At 34.8% G+C, this 17,717-nt stretch overlaps 1 protein-coding gene across 1 annotated transcript in view; it reads right to left on the bottom strand.

Moving 5' to 3' along the window:
• The window catches only part of RYR2 (ryanodine receptor 2), a 445,326-nt gene that overhangs the window by 87,934 nt on the left and 339,675 nt on the right, over nucleotides 1-17,717 (bottom strand). The window contains exons 61-66 of the mRNA XM_075147916.1: nucleotides 15,372-15,421; nucleotides 10,220-10,280; nucleotides 8,306-8,544; nucleotides 5,911-5,992; nucleotides 3,813-3,943; nucleotides 616-936 (exon numbers count right to left, since the gene is read on the bottom strand). Of these exons, the coding sequence (XP_075004017.1) occupies nucleotides 616-936; nucleotides 3,813-3,943; nucleotides 5,911-5,992; nucleotides 8,306-8,544; nucleotides 10,220-10,280; nucleotides 15,372-15,421 (884 nt within the window). The remainder of the gene's footprint in view (nucleotides 1-615; nucleotides 937-3,812; nucleotides 3,944-5,910; nucleotides 5,993-8,305; nucleotides 8,545-10,219; nucleotides 10,281-15,371; nucleotides 15,422-17,717) is intronic.

Genomic DNA, 17,717 nt, shown 5'->3' with positions numbered 1-17,717 from the left:
TGAAAAGTCATAAGAAAGCCTAATTGAAAAACTGAATTCAAAACACTGAAGTGACTTTTCCTTAGAGATTGTACACTGAGAATTAAACTGTTTTTAAATAAATTTTAAGGTGTTATCACAATGAAGTTAATGTAAGGATTACTAAAATGACATATGCATTTCCACATTTCATTGTAATAGATATGTCAGATATACAGCTTCAAAACAATATTTTAGGAATCCACACTCATACAGAATAGCAAGGAACTGTGTAATGCCTGCAAATGGAAACTTGCTATATAATGAAAATGGGCTAAATAACTATAGTCCTTTAATTCAATATAACGCAAAATGCATATGTGCATATTCTGGGGAAAAAGAAATAGTCTGATGTACTTCTTATATTACTTATTAAGTGATTAAAACATACTGCTTACACTGTTCTTTCTTTATACTTAATATTTCTGGTTCATCAAGATCTGTATTGTTTAAAAACATAAAAATATGAGTGTTGTCCTACTCCAGCTTTAACAGGGTAAATATAGAATAATTCAGAGTGTGTATATACATATATACACACATTCTGAATATATACACACATGCTTGTTTGTTTATTTGTTTATTTTTATATCTTACCTGCTAATCTCTTCATCCAGGCTCCTTCATCAATACCAAGGTTATTATAGATGATTTTCAATATGTTACCCAACAAAGTGTTCATGTGCTCTGACGTCAAGGCTGTGCAACACATTTCAGCCTTGTCAGGGTTGTTTTCTGGCCCATGCTCCCACCAGTGTGACATGTAACTACATAGCATAGGCAGTATTACTTCCATGATATGTGGCATTTGTGTGTAACGAATACCAGACTCTGCCAGTTCCACAATTTCTTCCATTAGCTTCACCAAGGAAGGAATATTTGGGCAAACCTCTTCTACACTAGTAGGCAAATTGAGAACTATTGAAAAAAAAAAAAATCCAAAAATCAATAAATGAAGTCATAGAGGGAAAATAATTCTTTTCAATTGTTATTCCGTACAACTTCTATTTTCTATTTACATTTATGCCCTTGTGATCCAAGGGAAAAAAACCAAACACAACAATAAAAAACAGGTACTTTCATGCCATTGAGCAATAAACTGTTTATATATAAGCTTCAATAATAAAACTTTCTATAATAAAAATAATTCCTACATGGAAGCTTCAACAATGTAATTATTATGGAATGAATTTAGAGAAATTCAGTTTGCTATATTCAAAATAAAGCTTAAATTTCAGAATTTCTTCCAACATAAGCTTTGCAGTTGAGGAAACAAATTGATACAATGAAACATCTCTCCACAACACCTCAGATGAGACTTGGAATGTTAATATAAGGAAAAAAATAATTTCCTGATATAATGAGTAGAGCAGATTCTGACAAACTGACTTCTGGAGGTGAATTTCTGATTGTAAATATTTACTTTTCAAGAATTATCAGTTCCTTCCTCTGAAAAGGCACTGCAGTTGCCTTTATCTTTGGAGGCAGTTTCTTTCATCTACAAATAAATATCTGTCAGAACAACTATTAGCTCTTGAATGTCTAACATCCTACCGTACACATACAATGAGATATACTGATATCTATATATTGAAAATTTACTCTGCAATTTGTGAATCCAAATGGTTGTACCAACATAGCCTAAGGCCAGTCTCTTTCCAAAAACAGTCTCTTCTCCTATTCAGACCCAAATACATTTTATACAGCCATCGCAGAGTCTTCTTAAAACTCAATGTAATTTGGAAAATAAATTCAAATTTCTGTTAAAAATCAATGAAAATACAGCTGATTGTCTTTCTAGGTGTATTAAAAGAGCTGTCCTGGTTTCAGCTGGGATAGAGTTAAATTTCTTCCTAGTGCTGTGTTTCGGATTTAGTAGAAGAATGTTGATAACACACTGATGTTTTTAGTAGTTGCTAAGTACCTACCTGATAGTCAAGGACTTTTCAGCTTCCCATGCTCTGTCAAGTGCACAAGAGGCTGGGAGTGAGCATAGCCGGGACAGCTGGCCAATGGGGTATTCCATACCATGTGACGTCATGCTCAGTATATGAATGGGAGGTGTGTACCAGGAAGTAGTGATCGCTGGTTTTGGGCATTGCCCAGTGGGTGGCGAGCAACTGCATTGTGCATCACTCATTTCGTATATTCTATCATTATTATTATTATTGCTGTTATTATTATTATTTTCCCTTCCTTTTCTGTTCTATTAAACTGTCTTTATCTCAACCCACGAGTCTTCTCACTCTTACCCTTCCGATTCTCTCCCCATCCCACCTTGGGGCGGGGTGCCGGGGGCGGGGTGGAGGGGAGAGTGAGCAAGCAGCCGTGTGGTGTTTGGCTGCCTGCCGGGTTAAATCACAACATAAAATATATATGGTAAGTAAGTATAGCTGTTGATATTTTCAAGATAAGATACTACAGCTCTTTGAAGAATAAATCTAGTATGCTCCCTTTTTTAAAAATAAAAGTGAAGTTATAAAATGGATGCCATTATAAACTGGCATCTTATACATTGTCATTTGTGCATATCTGAGATATAATTCACACTCAGCATATATGCAGAGTTTGTACAGTTCTACTGTAACTTTTCTTCTATTTACTGTAGGAAGAAGTAGTGCATATGACCTTATTCAACAACTATGTTTCAGCATAAGAAACATCAAGAGTTTCAGAATAGAACAAAAAGGTATATGCAAAATAAACATACATAATGTTACTGGAAAGTATCTGTACAGTCTTCTATTTCAAACAAAGGAAAAACAATTTACATACTACTCTACAGTATATTTACTTTCTAAGGGTATGTTATGTACTTAATACAGTGTTGTGGTTTAACCTGGCAGGCAGCCAAACATCACACAGCCGCTCGCTCACTCCCTCCCCACCAGTGGGATGGGGGAGAGAATCAAAAAAAAAAGGTAAAATTAATGGATTGAGATAAAGACAGTTTAATAGGACAGAAAAGGAAGGGATAACAATTATTAATAATAATAATAATAATAATAATAATAATAATAATAATAATAATAATAATAATATACAAAATAAGTGAGGCACAATGCAATCGCTTACCACCCGCCAACCAATGCTGAGCCCATGCCCGAGCAGCGATCGCAGCTCCGCAGCCAACTCCCCCCAGTTCATATACTGAGCATGACATCATATGGTATGGAATACCCCGTTGGCAGTTTGGGTTAGCTGTCCTGGCTGTGCTCCCTCCCCGCTTCTTGTGCACCCGGCAGAGCATGGGAAGCTGAAAAGTAAGCACTACTTAGCAACAACTAAAACATCAGTGTGTTATCAACATTCTTCTCATACTAAATCTAAAACACAGCACTATACCAGCTACTAGGAAGAAAATTAACTCTATCCCAGCTGAAAACAGGGCATAGAGGCAAAAGTATTTTGCTTCAATTGCAAGTATGTATGTTTTAGGGACTCAATATTGCATATGAAAACTGAGGAACTGAAGTTATTGATTAGAATACATAATTTTATCATCAAATATATAATACCTGAGAGACTAAAAATGTACAAAGTCCCTTCAATAAATTGATTCCAAAGTGGTATTTTGAGAATGGCATCTCAAAATGAAAACATCAGTATCTTTAGAAACATAAAATAATCAGTTTTACCAGACTTAGCCCATTGATTTAGGAAAGAAATACAACCAACAGATTACAAGACAATTCTTGCACTATAAAATGTATGCGAAAATACATGTATTAACGCAAGTAGCATTTATAGTGAAACTGTGTTTTCATAACCATCATGTGAGTTTCTGGAAATACCTGCTCTGTCTCGCGCATTCTTGGTATTGTAAATTGAGTAGATATTATGTTTGTTCAAATGAGTTTCCAAAAAAGCCACTGGAAAGGCACCTGAGAAAGCGGCCAAGCATTCTCCTAGTGCTGATCGTTGCCTGTGAATTAACAAACATCGTTAAGTATACACATCTTTGATGACTGACTACACCTTGGGGTAGTTATATACCAGCCTTATTTTTATTCTAAAATGAGCTCATCTCAAAGAGACAAGCTGCTACATTATTAGGATCATCAACAGAAGAACAGGTAATAGAAATTGAAGTCCCTCTGCTGCAACCCTCTGCTAATATATGAATGAAATGTTAAGATATAAAATATCAGAGGTGGTGTACTTAGCTGAGAGCAAATGAGGAACATGCAGGGAAAACCCAAAATCATCATAACAATGCCTTCTGTTCTATTACTTTCCTCTCAGCTTTACTGACTTTACAATCTCTGCTATTAAAAAAAAGCTACTGAATAGACCAAGAGACCAAATACAACTATCATTTTATTTGAGTGATATAATTTCCTTTTTCTGAGAAATAGTAATAATCAGACCTTGGTCTAGTATGAAAGTCAAGTTCTTCAGAGAGTGGAAAATTGCTTCTACTGATCAGTAACTCTGAAAGTTTTGCACAAAAACATTGCTCTTCTCTCTTCAAATATATGACAACATTTATTTGACAATCAAAATTCCTTAAGTGTGTCAAAATTGTAAAAAGCCTGTCTCTAGGAAGAAGTAAGTGATCCCCTGTAACTTCATTTGGCTCCTTCAGGGGACATTTAAAACTATTCATTCTGATTCCCTATTCAGTTGATTAGAGCAGATTTTAGATATGTGAGAAATCCTTAGCTGTTGAAGCTGAGCCACACAGATGACAGAAATCCAGGAGTTCCATAAACTTCCAAGTTAAAAAAAAAAAGGCCTCCAAACTGATCTTGTGATTTAACAAGATTCATCTTCAGTCTATAGTTTATCACATTTTAGGAACTTATATTCTTTCTAGATCTAACTCATTAAACTTGATTTTGTTAAATCTAACTTCATTCCCATTATTATTTATCCAGTTTGCTCCTTCTTCCTTTTTTTCCTTTTCATTAGGTCTTCATAAGCAAAACATACATCCATCACATACACCTATAAAGAGCACGCTACGTGCTTTTCACTTGCGATGATTGTAGACAGCCATACACAAAAATTATCACTTAAACTGACATATTTCATCTTAACTACAAACCCCACATCATTTATTTGCCAAAACCAATTAATTTTATATCCCTTATGAAGCTAATGAGACCTGCTTTTCCACAGATGGGTATTTTGTTACTTACAAACATTGGTCCCCACCTTTCTTCATAATGTTTCCTATGATACTGCCGCCAAGAAAGCAAGGGTATGTCATGGGGCTGGTCTGGAGTTATGCACAGGTTAATTTGCTAGACAGTGTACAGATATATGAACTTCCTAGATTACTGCTGCCAATATCTGAAATGTATGAGTTCTGTTTAGCCTTCCCTCAGAACAGTGCTAGTCACTACAGGGCAACTATTCAGTTTTAAGAACTGAATTATCTAGGTACCTCTATTTTTTTGCCCAAATATGGTTTACACAGACCAAATGGAACTTGGAGGAAGGTTAGGAGACACACAGATGCACAAAAAAGCAATTATAAAGCCTCATTTGCCTGGATAATTAAGCTAGAAAAGAAGTAGTGTTGTATGACACATATGTTGTATGACAAAATAAATTTATGGTAATGCGAAAGAAACATACATCACAATTAAACAATATGTAAGGAAGAATTATAACAATAGCTGAGCTGAACGACATATTTTACAATTCCCCAGTTGAACGTCAAATCAAGTTATACTTATTGTAAAGTGGGATAATTTTTTTTTTTTAAATTAAGAAATATATTTTGTCAAACTTATAATGCAACATTTTAAGTGTATTATAATAAAAGCAGCTGCATTCCACTTAACATCTTAATCTCTTCCTATATTCATTTCTGGACTGCATATTCATGAAGCTAAATATAAACACAAATATTAAAAATAGAGGAACACTTTTCCTTCTTACCGCTCTACATAGATACTCTTGCTGGTTCCCAGAGCATATAAACTGGCCAATATTCTGTAACAGGAGACCTGAACATCTTCCACTAAAAGAGAAGAAGAAAATGATAGGTATAAAAAGATTTTTCTTTGCAATATATTTCTTAGAATTAAAATACATTTCTTTTGACAATAATTGAATTAATAATATTAATTTATCAAAGGCAATCCACAGAAATCACTCTCTAAATACAAAAGGCTTCTGACCACTGAGTGCCATAGTTTTTACTCAAAACTTCCATTTACTTCAATACCAAGCTAAGACAGTAAACATATTTCACTAGTGCACTAATTTTCTGAAATTAATGGCGTACCAACACTTCATGGATAACCCTTAATTGCATAATCTGAGAATTTATTAATTTAATAGATATAAAAAATATGTCAATGAATCTTTTCTAGTTTGTCTGTAGCTCTTAAGAAAGTTTCATGGCAAATCAAATAAAGTGCTGAAAGTAAAAAAAATTATTAGGGAACAAATCGATTTACAAATGTAACATCACTGTAAAAAATACATTACAAAATAAAGGCAATCCTGTTAAACAGATATTTAATTCTTTTAATCACATTTTATATTTTTTAAAATTTAGACACAGATACCAGTTAATAGCATGTACTTAATTTACACTTCAGACTGACAAAGGATTAAAAAAATAAATAATCTTTTAGTCCTTATGAATATTTCATCAAAGCATGTTTTGAAATTATCAAATGTTTCAGTCACAAAAATGTGAGAATAATCTTAACATCCACTTGAAAAAATGCTTTTCCAATATAATCTGCAGTAATAGTGTAACAACAGTGTAAGTACCATCAAGAAGGACAACACTCCCATTCTTTCCATAGATTTTTTTTTTTTAATCTCTCCCACAGTGCTAATATCTTCCCCCAGGATGCAATGACATGTTGGGAATAAAATAGAACTAAGACTTAATGGGCTGGGAGAGCCTACAAAATAGTGCATCAAAACTACATAGCCTGGCTCTTTACTATACCATGATTTTAGTTTGGATCATCTTGGAGTTGAGTATTTTTATATAATAAGAGTAACCTCAGATACACTGACCCACCTTTGTACATGATCGCACTACTTTGTACATGTAGTGATACTCTTAGGTACAAGCACCAGGTCAAGATGCTTGTCATCAGAGTAGTACAAATAGGATAATCTTATTCTTAACAAGATGTAAAGAGAAGTTGTGTGTAAGAAAAATCAGTCCTTCCAACTATGCTCTAGGGAAAATAAATATTAATTATTCTTTCTCAGTTTATGAATTCTAAATTGGGTGTTTGACACCTGTGTGACATATGTAGAATAGCTGATTAAGAATACCAACCTAAGTAACAAAGTATCAAAGGCTAATTATTAAGTTCCAAAACATGGAATACCAGAGATCAAAAACATGGTGATGCCTGAAGAAGTGGTTTATGATGAACAAGTGATGTATGAACCCCACAGATGACTTTTTCTGGATACTGTCACAGAATTTTACAGAAATAATTTAACGAGAAAAGTGGATGTTTACATTTCATCCCATTCAAATCCATCAATACAATTCCAAATTTTCAAAAACAGTTATCTTAATGCTATTTTGAATAATACTTCTACAGATTCTAAAAAAAGGAAAAAGTATAATTTGGTGTTCTTTTCTTCCAGGTCCTTCTCTCAGTTATTTCTATAACTGAGTTAGCTATACAGAGCAGAATTGCCTCCTTTAGTGCAGTCTGGACAGCAGAATTCCTGTGGAGTTCCTAAAATATATAAAATTAAAGTTTTGTGTTGCAGACTGCAAAATTTTGTCTTGCAGAAACTGGGTTTGGGAAAATAAAGGACACTGAATCTGCCATAATCAGAATCTCTACAGCAATTTCATATACAGAGTCTCACACACATTCCCTTCTCCAGTTCCTGAATCCTTCAGGAGCTCCTTCCACTTTTCCTTAGGATCTAAGATGCACCCACCCAAATTCCCTGCTAACTGAAACTGAATCAAGGTGCATGTAGGACAGAATAACATCATTCTTGTAGTGTAACCTCATTTATAGACAGAGCAAAGACACATTAACTTATACAAAGTAACTTTTCACACAAGAAGAAAGTGACAGTAAATCTATGGTAAAGTTACCAACAAAATCAAGCTTTCTGACTGTCTAATCACAGCCACATCTGCTTTATACAAAGTGCACTAAAACCTGCAGACTGTTCGAGGTCGATTACAGCAAATGTTTGATTAAATCAATGACAATTTTGTCAAAAGGATATAGGATTTGTCTTTCTCTAATAGAGCTGAGAGTCTAATAATGTTAACTACATGACACACAGAAATTTTAGTGGCATGGCACTTCTAAATAATACATACATATCAAATCTTCCCCAAACTGGTGCTGTCCAATATGCTCAAATAATGAAGATAGCACTGGCAGGAGAGCAACTGTGGTATAATTAATGATTTGTGTAACTCCCTTTGGCTGGTTTCTGCTGTGTGTAAACTGGCCTTGCTTAAGATTTTCCATTGTTTTCTCCAGATCTTCAGCAGCATTGTCCAAAAATGCTCTCAATGCCATCTTAACAGATTCCAGACCAGTCTTCATCACAGTCCTGTATATAGCATGCAAAAAGAATGAAAAAGAATATTCTATTAGCCAAGCATGGAATAAAGCCTAGTCTTCACTTATATAAAGATCTGAAGAAAAATCTTTCATGTTTTAATACTGTAAAATCTTCTCATAGCAGAACAACCTACTGAAAAAATGTTCCATAGGTATCCTGCAGAACACAAGGATATTTTATGTGGTTTCCCATTCAGAAAATAAAGTCCTTTTAAATTTATAAATTAAGTGATTCATTTGCCTTCAGAGGGAAAAAAAACACCTAACAAAAAAGAAGAAGAATGAGTAAGTCTGCAATTTATGACTCTAGGAAAGGAAGAACTATCTCAAGCTAGAACTCAGAAAGTCTTTCCAACCATGACAGTCATCTTTCTGCCTCCAGAATAAAGGTATCAGAAAGCAATGAGTAAAAACAAGCAAATCTCTTTAAAATTAAATAAATAAATGCATTGATTACATAACGATAACACCACAATCAGTTATGCAATGATATAATCCAGGAGAATTATTATCTTATTTGTTTTAACGAGCTCAATTACAGAGATCCTTTGTTTAAGGAAAGTATCCATTTAGGTATGCATGAAATAAATCCAGGTTAAAATCTTTTGTAAATTGAATAACAGTCCAGTTTTTTTGTTTCTTTGTTTGTTTTACAGAATGAGTATATACAGTTTCAATGGCAATATTTTCAAACTTTCCTATAACATCCATGAATCCCTTAATCCCCATCTGGAGCTATTTTTACATCTCTAACGAGCTGAATTGGTGACCTCCACCTGTATCTGTATTCCATCTGTGTGACTGCATAGAGCATGGACAATTTATGACATAAAACCCAAGATATTGCAACCTAAAGAATTACCATGCAACAGCTGAGCCATATTAATTGGTCATGACTCTACCCCATAGCAAATGGAAAGTAAAATTTGTTCATTTAAGCCACTGCGAAGATACTAAGAAAAAGAGCTACCTGCTTGTAATCCAGTCAATTCTTTGAGAGTAAATGCAAAGTGAAAAAAGTTATCTTAAATTACCATGGAGGTAGATTAAACTATCATGTTTTGTTTCACAACTGCAAAGATCTAAAAGTCAGCTATCAGCACAGATAGTTGACTGTACACTTAATGAAAAGCAACACATTGCCTTCCAGTATTTCAAGACTGTCTCATCCATAAACCTCATACCGGTTCAAGCAGCTCAATTTAAAAGCAAACCACTGAATTTGATATAAAGGGCTTTTTTTGTTCAATTAGAACCTGAATTAACTTTGCAATGAAGACACTCTATGAGACAGATTTACTGCATTCCATGTGCATTTAACTCCTGAATTTTTTGATTAAACAGTGTAAGCAAAAGAATAAAATATTTCTAACGCTATTGTGTTTTTGGGACAGTCATATGATTAAAACCAGATGAACTAACAGCCAGCAGTTCCTGGACACCATTGTTCCAAACTGAAGTTGAAAGTGTAACCTACAAATATTGTCCTGCCAACCCCTAGTAATTAACTAGTAATTAACCTACTTTGCAATGGGAATTCTTTTCAGTACTATAACTTCTTGAGTTTTGAAATTCTGTAGCCTTACACAGGTAGCCCAAATCTGACAGCACATTATTTTCTTAAGTGATTTTCTTCGTACTTTAGAAAATATATTCAGTATTACCTCGCATCCAAGGTCTGGCCCAGTATGTGAAGACAGTTGACTATTGATGTTGCATCATTTCCTAAACAGGGAGGAAAATTATCCACCAATTAAGCTGAGCATACTGCATAGCATACCTACACTCTGCTAACTGTATCTCTGGTTTTAATGACATAGCAGAAGAGCAATTGAACTTCTGCATAATTTTAACATTCAAGTTAAAAAACATGCAGTTTGTTGTCTTAGCCTTGTTTACACAAATGCAGTAACTAGAGGCATTAAAGCATCTTTCATCAAATAGCTGAGGCAGTCAAGATGGAAGCACTTAAATGTGGGGTTAATTAGAGCTGCAGTGTATTGTCTTGTTTTCATTTAAGTTCTATAAATTTTGCTTTAATTGATTCAAGTTTATCTGAACATTTATCTTCCCCCTCTCAGTAACATAAAAGCTGTTAACTTGTGCAAGCTGCTATTGCAGAAAGAGAATATTTATATAAAATGTCATCAAAAAGATTAGCTCCCTGGGTGTTACCAATAGGCTGTAGCCATTTATAGCAGGATCAGGTGTGGCCCACATGAGTAACAGTCTCCAACATAATATGCATCTCCCATAATCAATTATTTTTTTCACATTTATGTATGTAAAAAGAGAACTTACACACAACATGCCTTGTATGCGTATGTACATCCCAAGATGTTGTCTGTACAAGCCACCTCTAAGTTCACTTTTTAAATCCAGGACAGATTTAGGCTACACAAATTTGACCCACTGTTATTTTTTTGTTTGTTTGTTTTTGTTTTTTTTTTTTAAATCTATATCTCTGCAAAAATGAAAATACCTTTTCTTGTTTCTCCATATATGTAAAGTTTCTCAATTAAAAAAAAACAGAAGAAACAAATTGAATGTTTAAGATAAGAGATTTCTGAAAATACTGTCATCTGCATACAGTGTACTATACTTTCTCATTGGTGGTTATTTCGCTTGAAAATATAGGTAAACATACAACTAAAATTAGTAACTGTTTCAGTGAAATACAGATTTTAAAAGATAAATTGCAAGGAAGGAGTGGGAGGTTTACTGTGGCACTGAGAACATTGTTCTATACTATCAAATTAGGAGGTATTGTTGTGGTGTTCACCCACAGTAGATTAAACAAACCTGAACCACAGCTTCCATGGCTGCCTCTAGCCAGGCAGCCCCACCCTCTTTGCACTGGCACTGGCGGTCATGCAATGATATAGCGAGCAGATGAGAAAGCTGAGGTGGCCTATAAAAATCCTACCAAAAAAAAACATCCCAAAAGATTTAAGTTTTTTGTCAGCGCCTATTTCTTTTCCTTACTATGTTACTGCTCTGGTGACATGAATGCCAGTGCTGATGAAGAATAGAGTGCAGGACTGTGCTAGTGACAGCAGGGATGGAGGGAAGTATTCAAAGCAACCCGGACTTAGCCTGTGGATTAGACTGAAACAGTATCTTAACATTCGTCGTGCAGGTGTGTATATGCTGCATGCCACAGTGCAGTATAGAGATGCTCACTCCAGTTCCCTGAAAATTTACATTGGCAATCTATTTATACCATATAGGCACATTTCAAGAGCCATATATTTAACAGGAATCAGGTACTTTGTATGCTGCAACCAGATGGAAGGCTCAGAAATTCATCTCCGTATTCTGAAAACCAGACAAGCTTTAGGCATAGCCCTGTAGCAGATACTGCAGTGTGGCTGGTTCCACAGACTGGGGTATCAGAGCAGAATTCAGTGACCATGATAAATGCAGCCCCCTTCAATCTAAACTGATTGACATACTAGAGTTTGGCCAGTTTTATTGAGGTAACACTAAAAACAGACTTTCAAAATTATCATGAAACTTCTTTTCTGGAATGTGTCCTTCGGGCAGGATTTGTTACAGAATCTTAGAAAATGCAATTTGCTATGAAAGACAGGTTTAGGTTCAGTGGAAATTCTGTGTCTTGCTTTTGTTCAATGTCATGAATTTAGTTTCTGTGTTTCTAGAACAAAAACCCACCAAAAAAAGAGTATTTTTTAGTATTTTACCTTAAAATGCCACAGTTAAAACTCAAAAAAAATCCTTTTAAATTGAACATTTCAAGGATCAGTTTGCTTCGAACCTGAGGTCAGAAATTAATTTCAGAAGGCCATCTTTTTTTTAAACTGTGTTATGAAACCTAAAATGAGGGGTTTTCTAACGAAACTAGTTTTATTACTATTGCTAATATTTCACAATGTATATATGTATCTTCATTAAATTAAAAATATTCTTTTTTTATTAATTAAAAATGTTCTGGTTTTTGGAAGCATGAAAACTAGATACAAAACACATTGATGTAGAAATGAACGTGCAGTATATAAAATTCCCTTACATCATGAAAGGAGAGCAGGTGATAAGTACAATTCAATAGGATAAAAATTGAAACAAGAGCTGTGCCTTAAAGGAACTCTTCACACAACCCAAAACAATAGAGGCTGGACATACGTAAATACTAAACCACATGAGTTCAAGAGATTTAAGGCTAAAAGTATCCCAGGAACTAGTATGAATATTAGGTTGGTGGTTGGATCACCATTCAGCATGTGTTACAAATGCAGTTGATCCCATGAACTGCACAACTGAGTTTCTTTAATAATCTGAGGTGCAGTCCTACATATTTTAGAAAGCTGTACTATTATATCAGGAGGGAAGAACTGTTGCTCTCTTGCGAAAATGCTATGGATATTGATTCCAGGATGCCTCACTGGAAGGACACTTATAAATTCAGGATGTCATTAGGCAGAGAAAGCCTTCTGTTTCTTTTTAGGAACTCCTCTGATTAATTTGTCTAAGTTCCCAAAAATGAGTGAGCAAAACCAGGCCTTTCTTATCTGATGTCTTACCCAGCTAATTTTTGTTTCAGATTACATGGGTCTCTATTACCGAGATGAAGATTTTTTTTTTTAAAATTACTTACATATTTATATAGAAAGAATGCCTTACTGGAGTTTTAAACAATATAAAAAGTGAATCAAACTAGTCATATAAATTTGTGTTTTAAAGCAAATTTTTAAATTAAGAAAATATAAATTCTAATGCTCAAGTCACCAAAATTATTCACTAAAAACTTTCAAATTCAGCCCACTAATAATAATGAAAGTAAATCAATACAGTCTTACTGATGCACAGCTACAGCTACAGTAAATTATTGAGTCAAAATCTACTTTCACAGTACAAAGAAATAATAATTCCATGCTGAATTACAATTCCATAATCTCAGTGACCCTCTTAGATATCAAATGCGGTTAACTGTTTAAGTTCACTCGGGAAGACTTGCATGCTTAATTTCCTATTTTATCAAGATTTGTGTATACAGCTTAAGCTACATGGCTTTTACTAATGACTTTCATACATGCAGCTGTATCTTCAGAAGTACCATTCAAATTCACAATAATATAAAACACCTATATAGCAAAACTATATAGCATTTTGCTATTTGTTATAGCAAACTCCCCACTATCCATAACGGTTATTATCGAGCAACACTTGCTCATTCAAGATGCCTCCAAAATGCACAAATAACATTCTAGGCCCCCGCTGTGCTCAGAGGCTGACCTCCTGAGCATTTTCCCATCTTCTACACAGGCCTTGTCTTTGCTGGAGTAAGTGCAATTCTTTCGATCAGGTTTTCTAACATGATGTAATTCACTGTCAAGGTAAGGCAAACTGCAAGGTGACTTTGACTCGAGTTAGTAGGCCCACAGTAAACAACCGTGCTCCAGAGTCTTATGGTGACCTTGAGTGACTTATTGAAAAACTACAGTACACTTCTGTGTTGGCATAAAGATTTTGTATTCTGTTAGTTACCGCACACTAGGAAAAGAGTTAAAAAACAAACTGTAGCCATAGCGAATACTCATCTGATGCCATCTGACTTATCTCCTTCTACCACTTGAATCCAGTCAAACAACAGGAAATAAGCAAGCTGAGATGTGGAATGGAAAAGATCTTTTCTTTAGTACTGAAGAAAGTTACACTGACTTAGATTTTCAACTTCAGCTGTTACTCATTTTAGGAAAAAAGTCAGAAAAACAAATTCACACAATAACGAAAAAGTATACCTGAGCTAGTTCATTCTTTGAAGAAACAACCTAGGGTATAAACCAGAGTGACATATTCCACCCTTCAGAAAAAGCTGCAACAATGCCACACAGCTGCAGAAATAACGCCATTCCTCCTATGATCTTTTGGCTTTACAGGCAAATCCACTCAGCTCATCCCAAAACATATTTAAAAGCGATATCCCAAAATAACTTCCGATCTTTCTTCTCAGTTTAATGGTTTTCATAACAGCTTTTTAAACACCACACTGCTGCAGCAAGTGAGTTCCTTCCCTTCAAATTGAATGAAATATGTAGGAATTGAGTTAGATGCATGTTATCTTAATCAAATTCTAATTCGCTAGATAGTTACCCAATTAGGTATGTTCATCGATGCTGAAGTTTGCAATGCATCCATCATAGAAGCTATATATGCATAGGATGTACTATTTCAACTATCCTATCATCATGGCATAAGAAAAAATTGCAGAGTAAATGACTATGCCACACACTGCATATAATGTATACAGTTGATACAGACTTCACATTGACTTCAATTAAGTGATTTTCACATGGCATAAGACAAACACCGAGCTCCTGCTAGATTCACATAATACCAGAAAGATAGTATACATGCGTACGTGGAGTCAAGCACATCTGGGAATATTTAAGAATTCCACAGAACATAACTAAGCATTTCAGCCCGCTACAAATTTTCCTTAATGACTTTCCAATACAAATGTGCAGTTCTGATGCTCTGTTTTTCCCAAACGATTTAGAATAAAATAACAAATTAGTAATTATAATTAACTCAGCAAAATTCTTTGGTAGGATAATGAAATCCAGATATTAGTTAAGACACACGGAAAACCAAACAAAAAACCCCAAACTGATAACTACAAAAGCTTTTTATTTCATCTAATAAATTCTGTGATCTACCAGCCTAAACAATTAGTGGTCTGTGAAGGCCATGCATTTCAGCCATGCAGCATGCAACAAAGCAGCACGTAACACAATGCAAAAATGGCAAAGAAAACCAAGTGATGGCCATGCTAGTATTTGTCAAGGGTCTCCTTACCAAACAGTGAAATCCTATGCCTGACAAGAACTCCAAGTTTGCAGAACAGGCTGAAGACAAAAGAAAAATAAAAGAGAAGAGAAGGGAAAAGGAAAAAATAAGGGGGGAGGGAAGGAGAAAGAAAAAATAACAGCTGATATATGAGCAGGAAAAGCAACATGATGTCACGCAGAAAGAATCAATTATCTGAGCAGAATGTGGGACAGAGTACTAAAGAAAGAGTTCTTAAGTGCATATCCTTAACAAACATGGTTAAATAAGCACATATTATAATTAAAGAAACAAAAAAAAATTAAAAGCAAAGCTAATTAATATAAAAGCGTCCTATATGATAACCCACAAGGAAATAACCATCAAAGCTTTAAGAAGTAAAATGTGGTCAGCGTGCTATTCAGGATACCACTGACAATTTGAAAACAAAAGGTAAGGAAATCAGATTAATTGAAGTATTTGATGGCAAATGTTTAACTAGTCCAATTTGGACCTTGTCATCTTGAACACAGTGAGAATTTCTTCTCAAATACATTGCTTTTTAAACACAGTGAACATGAGAAATAGCCTCTTACATGGTTAAAACCCAACAAAAATAGATATAATCAATGATTTCATTTCACGTTTGAATTAATTCCTGTGCTGATGAGCAGTGCCCCATTCAGAACAATGAAGACTGAAGTTTTGTGTTAATTCATAGAAGCAGGAGCACACTGCCCTACACAAATTGACCTGGTCTCCAGATTTAGGAGGGGTTAGCTCAATCTTCATGATCCAGTTCAGTCTGAGAATCTTCTCTGAGAGCAACATCAATTTTGGTGTTATTTTTTACGCCGCAAAACCCCTCATCTGCTATAAATGACATGAACAATATCATGTCACTTTATTAAGCTATTTAATTATTAGGCACACAGGCTAGATTATCAACCTCTGACTTAAAAGCAAAAGACACCATAAGCATGTCTGCACAGTTTATGGATGAGATCTGAACATGTTGTTCCATTGACAGACAAAAGCATGGTGCCAAATGGAAACATTTATGTCCAGAATCAGAACAGCCAGGTTAATGTGGTGTTGAATCCAGCTAATTAGCCAGTGCACAGTGATCCACTATAGCAACAACAACTGCTCTGTTTTAGAAATGAGTCTGGTTGGTGCATGTTCAGGGATCTCTGTTCACTTTTTATTGCATGAGGCAGACATATACTATATATTCTTTTATGAGGATCCTGGTTCACCCAGTCCAACAGGAAAAGCTGTACAGAAGCATGTTAGCATCGTATAAATCTTGTGTCCATTCTAACGAAGACATTAAATAGCTCACAATCTATCTTATTTTCTAACATACAAATGTTACTCAACTGACTGTAGCATTCAGCAGATGCTATGTTTTCACAAAGTCAGACTGAACCTATTATATCTGGTGTCATTAGCTTAGGTTAAATAAATAAATAAATTAAAACGTCCAAATGGCCAGTACTTAGATTGATGTCCAGAACTAATTTTATACAACTTTAGTACGAGGACTTGTAAGATGGTCTAATGGATGAGAAATGCAAAAAGCCCAATCCTGAAGAGGCTGGTTACAAATAAGATGGAATATAATGTCACCATAATTCAGGAAGAGGTCTGACCTGTATTTGCCCGCAAAATAGATCTGGAACTGCCCTTAGCTTGAAGAAAATCCTATGTATGAGTTGCACTCAAACAAATCTAAAGGAAAAACTGGACAGAAAATCCAAAATTCAGCTTTGGCAAACTCCCTACAATACTGTAGGGAGGAAAAAAAAACAACACAAAAAAAATCTTGGGAATCTATTAAAATAGCCCAAAACAACCCTTCAGGAAGTGAATCATATAAGGTACTTTCTATAATCTTTGCGTCTTGATAATTAAGAAATAAACTGCTCAATAGCACTGGTTACAGCTATCATTCATCCAAGGTTTCCTTGCATGTGTTTTCTTCTCTTTGGCTGACACTTCTGCATAGCAGGTAATGCAATTAAGTATGGCAGCAGCTCTGATCCTTTTGCTGGGCTACATGTTCAGGAATCTCACAGAGCTAGACGGCATATGTGCAGAAGTCCTGAATCTCTGCAGCATGTATGCTGATATATCCATGTTTGACATATTCCAGAAGTATGGGGTTTATTGGCATGACCTAACAACTGTGAAAATATTGTTATCTAGGACATTACAGACAGAAAAACAGCAGCTTATAGAGTGGAAAATTATCTATATGCATGCATTTTGATAGAGTTTTTTAATTCTTTGAAGAATGTTATTCAGCGAGAATGACTCAGATCAAATTAGTCCATGAGATGACACAGGGTTAAGACAGCCATTACTTACTTA

The sequence above is a fragment of the Calonectris borealis genome, chromosome 3 (assembly GCF_964195595.1).
Source record: "Calonectris borealis chromosome 3, bCalBor7.hap1.2, whole genome shotgun sequence".
Classification (NCBI taxonomy): domain Eukaryota; kingdom Metazoa; phylum Chordata; class Aves; order Procellariiformes; family Procellariidae; genus Calonectris; species Calonectris borealis.
This window is presented reverse-complemented; position numbering and strand designations above follow the sequence as displayed.